This window comes from Myripristis murdjan, chromosome 7 (genome assembly GCF_902150065.1).
Source record: "Myripristis murdjan chromosome 7, fMyrMur1.1, whole genome shotgun sequence".
NCBI lineage: Eukaryota > Metazoa > Chordata > Actinopteri > Holocentriformes > Holocentridae > Myripristis > Myripristis murdjan.
The window spans coordinates 14,872,059-14,883,373 of NC_043986.1; the positions used below are offsets into that span (position 1 = coordinate 14,872,059).

The window sequence follows — 11,315 nt, forward strand, 5'->3', positions numbered from 1 at the left end:
AAATCAGTGGCATTTTATCACTTTGACATACTTTTAGGAAACTTCTACTAATGAAAGAAAGATGATACAGGCAGCACAATCATCTTGTGTAAATTTCTTTATTTATATTTCCACATGGCAGATTTGATCCCAAAAGCCTATCCTCCTAATAGGTCATCATTTTCTGTGGAAGAGATGATATAGGCGTATTAGATTTGTCACAGCACATGTTTCAGAGCAGAAAGTCAGCATGAACACGCAGTTTCACTTATCAGTTTTCTCTTACATCATTAGGATCCTTCATTTTGACCAAATACCGATCTATATCAACACTGTCCAGAGGTTGTGGGGATGACTAAATAAATATTTACACAATGAGATTTTTGATACATAATCATCAGTAATGCCTATATAATAACTAAGTGGCTAAAGGCCAATAATAGAACATCTCGATTAGTCAGGTAAGTTGGGAAAATTACATCACATCTCTGTAATGCAGCCTTTAAAACCACAAACAGACAAGACTTATGCTACTTATGCTTATATTGCCCAGCCTTAACCTTAACTGACATCTGGGAGGTGCACCACAACATTTTGAATCACTGGTTCGTATCAGCGGTCTGACATTACAGAGTGAAAGCATTTCCAGAACTTACGGAGTTGATCCAGTCGATGTAGGAGCTGACTTGGGTGAAGACGGTGGGCTTCTTGGGGAAGTTGCAGCTGCGCCCGGAGCCGAAGCTGACGATACCGTGTACCTCCCAGGCACGGTCAGCGTTCCTCCAGTTAAGAGGGCCGCCAGAGTCTCCCTGAGGCCCGTGAGAGAAACCACAGGGACAGCTTATAAAATCTTACAGCAACTCAGTGTGCTGGTGTTGTTTTATGCATGTGAATAATCAGAAATGACTTAGGATGCTCTGCTTGAGTGTTTGCAAATACTATATCCACATCAGTTACATTATGTTACATTTTAGGCCTTGAGCTGATGCTCTTCAGAATGACTTTGTGCAACAGTAACTTACAACAGGATTTTTATGCAAGAATATACCTGTGTTATCATCCTTAATCACAAAGTGACTGCAACAGAGAAAAGTGCCTCATGCTCCCAAATTGAGTTTTGCCCTTTTTGCCCAAATAAAGTTTCGGGGTCAGGTACATATACTTTTTTGTTCACAGGAAGAGATGAAATGAAAGAACAAAATATAAACCTCCTAAACAGCAGCAAGTCCTCCTTCCAGAGAAAGATATGTTCAACAACTTTTTTTTCCTTCATCCCTTCAGTATCCTTTGATGTAAAGTGTCAGACCATGTAGGTTAGTAAACGTGTGTCAGAGAGAATTACTGCTATATTTTGTCAAACTCACGTGGCATCCAGACACAACTCCGTCTCCACCGGCACACACCATGGTGTCCTTCACCAGGGAGCCCCACCAGTCGGGCTTGGTGCAGGTAGCGTGGTCGACCACTGGCAGCAGGGCCTGCTGCAGGATGTCAGCAGTTGGACCTCCGGCTGCATGGAGGATAGATGCATACAGATTCATGTTCAACTCAGGTAAAGAATGTTAGTGAACTAGCAAAAGTTTTATAGCCCCTTGTGTCAAATAGATGCTATACCCTGGCTTTTGAAAACAGTCCTATGCAACTACTGTTTTGTTGGAAACTTTAAAATAACTTTTTCTTGTAATAAAACCATTTTACGTTAATATTTGCTACCAAATGTCTTTGGTAAGTAGCCATGTACAGCTAATAGGTGAACTGCCTCCTGTTTTATTATATTAATGTAAGTATATAACAATGAATAAAACTCTTCAATCGGTACACATACTTTTGCAGCTGCAATACATAAAATATTAAGGTTATGTCATTAAGATACAGTATGCCATTGTGTAATTGTATACTTGAGAAGATGTTCTTTACTATGTGTATGGATACTGTGGCTACACCTCTTAATTAGCAGCATCACTGGCCAGGTTGTTCTTTACCCTCACTTTTTTTTTTTTTTTTTTACTATACTGCATATTGCCAATTTCATTGTTATGTACTGTAACTGGTTTGGGTTTACAGAGGGGAAGGGGAGTGGATGCTCACTGGAGATTCGTCCCCATCCAGTGATGTAACAGGGTTCATCATGGGGAAGGATGAAGCCAGCCTTGGGAAGACAGGCAGCCATGATGGTGTCTGAGAAGGTGACAGCAGACTCCAGCTTGATCAGGGCGATGTCATTACTAAAGAGGACACACACACACACTCTCATAATTTAGAGTCATGGAAGAATAGACCTGCTACTGTTGCTGCCTTTAATTTGTGTGCAAAGTTATTTTCCCAGTCAAAAGTTTTCTGGGGTAAATATCATACCAATAAAATTATAATTAATTAATTAATTAATTAAAAAAAAAAATTAATTGCGGTTATTTTGTCTTGCAGTTCCATGCGGCTTATAGCCAAAGCTTCAGTGTTATTCAGTGTTGGTTCTTTTTACTGGATCAAGGAGGGGTTCCACTTCTCATGCACAGTAATGTTAGCAGTGCCCATGAACACAGCCCCCTTCTCTTTCAGCTTCAGGTTGTGCTTTCCCATGGCCACTCTGTACTTCGTGCCACTGCTGCAAGATGACAGCAAACAGAATATTGAACACTAGTAAATGCACTATTCAGCTGAAAAACCCTTTTCAAATGCTAGATTCTAGTATGTTTCCCTGTGCTAGCTTTGGAGTCAGCTGGAAAACACAATTACTAGCCTGATGTTACAGTGAAAATAGCCTGCTTTGCAACTTTTTTTTTTTTTCTCCTAGTGAGTTTGAACTGTTTTGGCACCATTCTGCCTTACCTGATACAGTGAGCAGCAGTGAGAGCCCACTTCTCAGAGATCAGAGTGCCTCCACAGGTGTGTCTCCACTCGCCCCCCCAGTTGTACTGCAGAGAGATCTGAAACATACGCATAAATAGAATGACTTCAGCTTTTGCTGGTGTACATGGAACCGGTTTATGATATTGCTGTCATTGTTCTATCAGCCCACTGAGAAGAAACACAGCCTCTTCTTACTCCAGTTTTCTGTTCAGTGTGACTCATCTGAGTGACAACATATTCTGAAATGGCACACTTTTATCTCTCTCACTTCCTTCAAGGACTCTATTACCTACCTTTACAGACCCAAATGCAGCTCTGTATGTTTTTAAATCATGTTTTATTGGTGTCTTTGTTGTTCTTTGTGGTTTTATATTGTTGTTCTTTTGATGTGTGTCCATCCAAGCTTATGCCTGTGCTACTTCATTGCAGCTTTCAGCATTAGTTTTGAATTTTCCATTTCCATTGAATTTCCATTTCCCATCAAGAAGAATTTTGCCTCATACCACACCATCATTATGAATAAGAATTTGCCCTTGATTGACTTGGTAGAACAAATGAATATTAAAATATAAGGTCGAGGGATGTATATACACTAGTTTACTCATCATATATAAATATCTAACTTACAGTCTAATATGCATTACTGTCATGTCAGCAGTCTTAGTGGGTGTCAATTTTTTCAGATGGTGGATATTTTGTGTGAATGAAGCTCAGTATGTTTTACCTGCCAGGGCCAGCTGTGAGGCCTGGCATCCTTTCCTCCAACCACCCTGGTCACCACAGGCGGGAAGGTGGGCTGGCCACACCCGTACACTGGAGGGACACACACATTTAAAATGGTTAGTATGTGCACAGGTAAGCAGGTGTCTGGTCGCATGACTTTGTCTTAGCAAGTCCTTACTAAAAAAAAAAAAAAAAAAAAAAAAAAAAAGCAGTAATTCTTCGCATTAAGATCAGGTTTGGTTAAATAAGATTTTTCCTTGGCAAGATGTTGTAATCATGGTCAGTGTGATTTTGTTTTTAGTAACAGATATATTCTTACCACCAGCAACAAGGACAGCGAGGACCACAAACTTCATCATATCTGCATTGTCAGTGTGTCCTAAAACCTTACACATTTATACCATCGATGACATTAATCAGGCAGCCAAATGTGGACCAGATTCCTGGAAATTCACCCTTTGATAAATCATACCTAATAGGTGTGTAGAAGGGTGGAGTGGACATCCAAAATGGGAGAAATAAACAGAAATATTAGGTCATGGTCAAATTGTGTTTTTAGTCCCGTTCATTGAGCATGTCAGATGTTGCACTGCCAATCCTGTCTCTCTGTTTAAAAAGAAATATATTCCACTTCATTAGAAAAACTAATTTTTATAAAGTTTAGAATAACCAAAAATGTTTTTCGCAGCTGGAAGTTCCCATTACATATGAAAGCATGATATGTCATGTGTTTCCATTACACAAGCATGAGAAACTGGATTAGTAATTTGTGACTAAGTAGTAAAAACTGTGCTATAATAATAGTGCTATAATGCTAATAAAAAGTGCTATAATATAAAATGTCCTCGGCCCTTTTATAAGTCTACATAAAAATAATTTGTTTCATAAACATCATGAGGTAATCCCTTTATAAAAGGTTTATTGCAGTGTATACTGTTCAAAACTCCGCAAGAAATAGCAGCTCCACTACATGCATTTACTGGTGGTTTTCCCACAAAACTCACATCCCTCATAGAGAAAAATATGACTTAGAAGAATATCATCATGTTGCCTTTCTTGGTAAATTATGCCACAACTAACTATTGCAACAAAACAGGGTGGGCCATGGAAACAAAGCAATGCTAAACTACACTGCTGCTACAATTTAATAAATCTTGAACTGTATAAATTGTAACTAACTCACAAAATTGCTAACAATTTTTGTTGTTGCTACTTTGTCTCAGTACCTGTAAGTACATTTTTGGCACTGACCAGTATTGCTCAATATTATCACTACTACCAACTCCTGCATTCACTTCCATAGTAAAACCTGACAACACGAAGTACATTTTTGAGTGCACACACTGTATCTTTTCATATAAGAATGAAAGAGCTGTTTCTTTTTTATTGGTGCATACACACCATTGCAGATACAGTGTAGGTTTACAGTTACTTCCCTCCACAAACTAAAAATAGTACAAATTAATTAAATAAATACAGTATGCAGGAGTACAATATCTGTGAAAATCATCCCCTTGGAGTTCAAAGTTGAGTGACCTGAGCAGTGGAGGACACGCAGTGACACCTGGCGCTTTCACAGAAAGGAGCAGCAGTTGAGGAGATAAGGTGTATTTGGGGATATTTGGGAACGCTTATCTCCAAGGTTGATTGTTTTTTTTTCCCACCAAGGTTTCCTGGCTGCATTACGGCAGAGGTTACGCAGCAGACCTGAGGTGCTTAACAGGCCTGTTGATGCACTATATAAGAGGGAGCAGATCCTACTGAACTTTTGCTGAAGACAATCACAATGAAGTTCGTGATCTTGGCTTTGTTTGTCGCTGGTGGTAAGCTCTGACATTATTCTCACCAAAAAATTAACCTTAATGGTACATACACTTGTCTAGTTTCTCTCACATAAAGTGGTCCATAACCATGACTTGTACTTTGTGAAACCTTTCCTCTGCTTTTATGATTTGATAAATGAACAGAAGTTAATGGAGTCTCTTTCAGTAGCTAAAGAAGACACACATGATTTACAGCGAATGTCAAGACAGTAGTTTGCTTCATGTGTTAAACCACAGAGAAATTTGAAGAAAAATGACGATATTTTGTTGTCTCTCAGCCTACGGGTGCGGCCTGCCCACCTACCCACCCACCATCACCAGGGTGGTTGGTGGAGATGATGTCCGTGAGCACAGCTGGCCATGGCAGGTACTCTCTCATTTATCACCCCACAGCTGGTTGCCGAATATGGAGAAGATATCCTGTCTATTTACAAGAGTCAACGCCCCCCTCAAAAAAAAATCTCAGTTGTTGTTGTGTCTCTCTGTCGTCCTCAGGTGTCTCTGCAGTACAAGAGCAGCAGCACGTTCCGCCACACCTGTGGTGGCACTCTGATCTCCAACCAGTGGGTCCTCACTGCTGCTCACTGCATCAGGTATGGCTGAGGTGAATGTGCCACTGAAACACCTTGCCCTTAGACATGTTTCCAAGTGAATGCCACACACTGGAAGCTGAAATAAACTTTATTTTAAATAGTTTGGTATAGAATCATAATATAGCTGAAAGGTGACCGGGCATATGCAGTCACGTCCCTTAAACTGTGAAATAACCTTCCAATGAAAAAGAATTGGCAAACAAATTAAGTGCGTTTTCAGAGATGTGTTAAGTGGCTTTAATGGAGAATGGCCATTGATAAGTTTATTTTGTGCCTCTTATTTTTCAGCACTGTGTAATTTAGTTAAGAAAAGGGCAATACTATTATTATTAGTTATAATCATTATGAGTAGTTGCAGCAATTGTTGAAAGTAGTGATGGTAGGAGTAGTAGCAGCAGCAGTAAGTGAAACTGAATCAAGTTGAAAATTGAACTTTATTTACACTTCATCCAGCATGTGAAGTTCATTGCACTTCACAGGAAAAACAATGCAAACATTCATTCATAAAATAATAATAGTGCCATAAATAAATTAACAGAGGAATACAATCCTACCATAAAACACCATAAGAAGAGCCACAATCACTAAGACAAATATAAAATAAATAGTGATGATATGCAAGTAAAATATCAGAAGAGCCAACAAATAACAATGGTTAGTAGTGGCCAGTAGTGGTAATTCAAGTACAGTAGTACCACTAATAGTTGTAGCATTATTTTTTACTATGAATAGTAATAGTCAGGTGTTTTTTAATAGTAGCACTAGTGGTATCAGCATTCTGTGGGCTCCATATATCCAAGAATCCCTGACCTGTGTCTCTGTTTTCTGGTGGCCCTGCAGCAGCCGCAACACCTACCAAGTCTATCTGGGCAAACACAATCTGAAGATCTCCAACGAGGCTGGCTCCATCGCCATCTCCCCCGCTAAGATTGTTGTTCATGAGCAGTGGGACCCCTACAGGATCCGGTGAGCTTTGAGTATATACTGCCATTACTGTGTTGTAATACAATACAGCAAGTTGTTCAAATTGTGACATATGGTCTTTGTGTTTGTGCTCCAGTAATGACATCGCCCTGATCAAGCTCTCCATGCCTGTGCTTTTCACCGACACCATCACGGCTGCCTGTCTTCCTGACTCCGGCCACATCCTGCCCCATGGTGCTCCTTGCTACGTCACTGGCTGGGGACGCCTCTCGAGTATGTTTTATTAACCATCAGTCAATGCTGGCAACATTTATACCCTTTCACAGCTTTAATATCATATCTACTTAACTCTTGAATTAGAAATGAAGGTTGTGATACATACGTATTATATTAAGGAAAACATACAGAGTGCTACAGAAACAGAAATAAGCCTTTGAGTTGAGAAAATGAAAGGTTAATTGTCACTAGACATTAATATGAACAGGGTTGCAGTGCTTAATGCCCCGTCTCAAGATAACTGCTATGATGTCTTGGACTTATCCTTATTACTACTGGAGTTTGACATCATGTTTTATCCCTTATTTAAAAATTTCCAAAGACATATTTTTCTCTGCCTGGTCTTACATTCTCTCCAGCACGGCAAAAATTTTTAGGAATTACATGTGGAAGCTGGTCTTGACTTGAGCTCAAGTCGACATCTGAGATGTGGTGGTCTTGGCTGCAGGTCTGAATTTGAATCCCTTGTTGTTTTCCGCAGCTGGAGGTCCCATCGCTGACATCCTGCAGCAGGCTCTCTTGCCCGTGGTTGGACACTCCACCTGCACCAAGCCTGACTGGTGGGGCAGCCTGGTCACCAGCAACATGATCTGCGCTGGAGGAGATGGAGATCTGGCTAGCTGCAACGTGAGTCAGATTAATTACCTGCAATCCCTAAATTTCTGTTTTACAGCTTCATGTAATGTGGAAATATAGCATAGTTTTACACTGTATCATAGCAGCTGGGATACACAGTATAAACAGTTTCGAAAATTCTTGGCAGTTTTTCCCTGATTTTCATTCTTGCATCCCATATGGCTCTGTTACCCATTAGGGAGACTCTGGTGGCCCCCTGAACTGCCAGAACCCTGATGGCTCCTGGGACGTCCACGGTGTTGTGAGCTTCGGCTCCAGCATGGGCTGCAACTACCCCAAGAAGCCCTCTGTCTTCACCCGTGTCAGCGCCTACATGTCCTGGATCAACAAAGTGAGTGGAAATGGGTTTGGCTTATACAGTTTTTAACGTAATATATATCTTTTGGCAGGTGCTTCTGTCCAAAGCACCTCGCAGCAAAGTGCATGTATTTCTTCTTTGTACATTTTGGCTCCGTTTGATAATGTTAATGAAGCGCTATTGGCCCCTTTGCTTCCAGCTCTGCAGATAGATTCACTCTAATATTGGCTTATTCTCTTTGTTGACAAGAAAATTAACTTTAAAGCCTGCAGCTATTATTGAGGAGCTATTTCTTAATGGTTATTAGGTTCTTAAAGTTGGACTGAAATAATAAACAAATCATTAGTGTTAAAACATGGCTTTTCATGAGATTCCAAGTCTCAGGTTTCAGCTCCTGCTCAAGTAACAGATAGTTACACAAACAGTCTGTAAGGAAACTGTGCTGCTAGGAAATCTGCTGTAGGCTACAGCTGTGAATTATCTAACCATCTGTGCTTAATGTAGAATCATTTGACAAATCATCTTTTGAAAATCAGTTATCTGTACTGAGAATGCCTAGGAAGTTAAAACCATATTATGCATTCTTTACACGAAACGTAGCATAGAAAATACAGTTTACCAAAAATGAGTAGATGCATGATGTTATTCACATATCATCATCAAACACATGCACAAGAATAAAGGTCTCTTTCATAAGCTCTCTTTCAGACCGGCTTAAAGTATGTGTGGCTCAGATGGGTGGGGAGTGAAAATACTGTGACTAAGGAGCACATTTGAACACAATTTTTTGATTCCCTTCTTCCAGGTAATGGCCAGCAACTAAGATGTGGATCTGCCTGTGCCTCTGATGGCTGTTGCACTTGATCATCACATAAAGAATAAAGTCTAAGCTAAAAATTGTGTTCTTGTCTTAATTTAAACAGTCCTGATAGTTTTCTAAATAAGTGTGCAGACATCCAAAAGCATATATTGGTGATTACACACACACACACACACACACACACACACACACACACACACACACACACACATATATATATATATATATATATATATATATATATATATATATATATATATATATATATATGTGCTGTATGTTGAACATCACATTGAGATATTTTGCGACAAAGGGCATATTTTAATAAAATATAATGTGATTCACTTTTTTAATTCAAATTATTAGACTTTACTGTAAGATAGAATGAGTTATAAGCACACAAAGGTTGTTTTTCTCCTATTTCCTGTTCCAGTTTCCTGTAGGCCTATGTGTTGGCTGATGGCACTTGGGGCGGGGCCTTCTAATTAAAGCAGGTGTGCCCGGAAAGGTTTTTTGGCGCGCATGAGGACTCTGCCAGGTGCGGTAATTGTTTGTTTATGATGTGGACTCCTGCGTCATGGCACCCGGTAAACCCTGTTTCTGCGTCCGGCCGCTGCGTTGGAGACTCGTCGAGCTGTTTGGAGCCGACAGCCGTTGTTTGTTTGGTTGTTTGTTTGCGGGCCGGCCCATTCATACACATAAAAACTGAACTACTTCCATCCATACTCCGCTTGGACTAGCCGACATCCACCATCCGACCACTCCGCGGACCCTCACCCCATCTGCGGTTCTCCGGTCCAAGGTAACGTCGAGTCCATCGTCCCGGCCTGTTTCTTACTTCTTTTTAGCAGCACATTCACATTCACATTCACACAGTCTCACACTTGTGTTAGGGAGTGAGCGGCCCTAGACAACTTGATATTAGGTCATTGCCTCTGCAGTTAGCCCAGTATGGCTGATTATAATTCCTTTGAATTCACCGTGTAGGCCCATAATTTGCAGCGGTGGAAAGAGAACTACAAATTGCTACTCAGGTATAAGTGCTGTTATTCTGCTGATATTTTACTTAAGCAGAAGTTCTGCTGTAGAAATCTACCTGTAAAAGTAAAAAGTATCTCATTTAAAATGTACTGGGAGTGAAAGTTGTCGGGTTACTTTTGTGTCAGGTGTGAGCTTTTCCATGCAGCTATAAAAGGAAGAGGGAACATGGTTCAAACTAGATTCGTTTAAAGGTGCATTGCGCAAAATTGCTGTGGATTGATTGAAGTGAGGACCCTATAGACTCAACTGACAAATGGAGGCTAGCTGATGTCATTCATCACTGATGTTGTTCCCCTTTTCTTCCACGCACTTATTCCACTTTTTTCGCCTGTTGAATCTAAATGGACTTGGCTTCCATTGACCATCTGCGTTTTTGTTGTTGTTATTGTTGTTGTTGTTTTTTGTTTTGTTTTGTTTTTATCATGCAGCTTGCTACCTGAGATTTGGAAATGACAAAAAGTAAAATCAACAAAGTAGAACTTCATTCCTCTTCTCATCTTTGTGACTGCCATTGACCATTTGTAGTCTGTAATGGATATCATTTTAAAAGGTAGTGAAGTACAGTATTCAAACAAAAATTTACTAAGTAAAAGTAAAATTACTGTCTTTAAAAAAATAGTTTGTGAAGAAAGTGTAGGGCCTTTTTAGAAAGCTGATTAATATCCATCAGTATATCAGTGTATCCAGGGATAGGCTTCAGTAAAAAAATTTTAGGTGTCAGGAATAAATCATACAGAGATTCAAAAGACTCATAAATATGTAAAACATTCAGAAATACTGTATTTGCTCAGGTGTCTTTGTTCTTTCAAAGCACAGCCACAGTGTTGGACATCGGACTGATTACTTCAAAGAAAAATCCTCCTTTTTTTCGTGACCAATGTAAAGTAGAAACCAACCAATTTCAACAAGAAAGCTTTAGGCTAAAGCTTCTTTTTCCTTGTTTCCAGATTTGGAGCTCCATTTGAGATCACATTTTCCTCTTTTCACATAAAAAGTATTACATTTGATCTCGCCTTCAGTGTTTTAATGAAAAGTCTTGCACTGCATGGCGTATAGTTGTTTTTCTTTCATCTTATATTATCAGGTGCAAATGGACATCCTGTGTTGATTGTGCTGTGAACAAACCCTTTAATAGATACTAAAATTTGTAAAACCGGAGCACAGAGTGGAGGCAGGAAGACGAGGCTTGGTAAAAGACAGGACAGGATGGCTTAACATATGGGAAAAGGGATATACTCCAATAGTGTATGGCTATTTGCTGTAAACATTATGTTTTCCACATTTCTCCTCCAGAAGAAAGAGATGGAGAGTTGATCAGTGCAGCAGGATTTGTAGTTTCATGTAAAATAAATCAA

The 11,315-nt window shown here is 39.8% G+C and overlaps 2 protein-coding genes across 2 annotated transcripts; one reads left to right on the plus strand and one right to left on the minus strand.

Annotated features, from left to right (window-relative positions):
* Positions 1 to 605: 605 nt before the first annotated feature.
* On the minus strand, positions 606 to 3,908 carry LOC115362561 (chymotrypsin-like elastase family member 2A). Its single transcript, XM_030056524.1, has 7 exons — positions 3,869 to 3,908; positions 3,551 to 3,639; positions 2,806 to 2,903; positions 2,459 to 2,581; positions 2,068 to 2,204; positions 1,344 to 1,489; positions 606 to 788 (listed from the first exon to the last, which is right to left on the minus strand). The coding sequence occupies exons 1-7, from the start codon at positions 3,906 to 3,908 to the stop codon at positions 606 to 608; spliced, it is 816 nt and encodes a 271-aa protein (XP_029912384.1).
* Positions 3,909 to 5,326: 1,418 nt separating this feature from the next.
* On the plus strand, positions 5,327 to 8,168 carry LOC115362565 (chymotrypsin-like elastase family member 2A). Its single transcript, XM_030056532.1, has 7 exons — positions 5,327 to 5,372; positions 5,651 to 5,739; positions 5,868 to 5,965; positions 6,806 to 6,931; positions 7,026 to 7,162; positions 7,647 to 7,792; positions 7,980 to 8,168. The coding sequence occupies exons 1-7, from the start codon at positions 5,336 to 5,338 to the stop codon at positions 8,166 to 8,168; spliced, it is 822 nt and encodes a 273-aa protein (XP_029912392.1). The 5' UTR covers positions 5,327 to 5,335.
* The last annotated feature ends 3,147 nt before the right edge of the window (positions 8,169 to 11,315 follow it).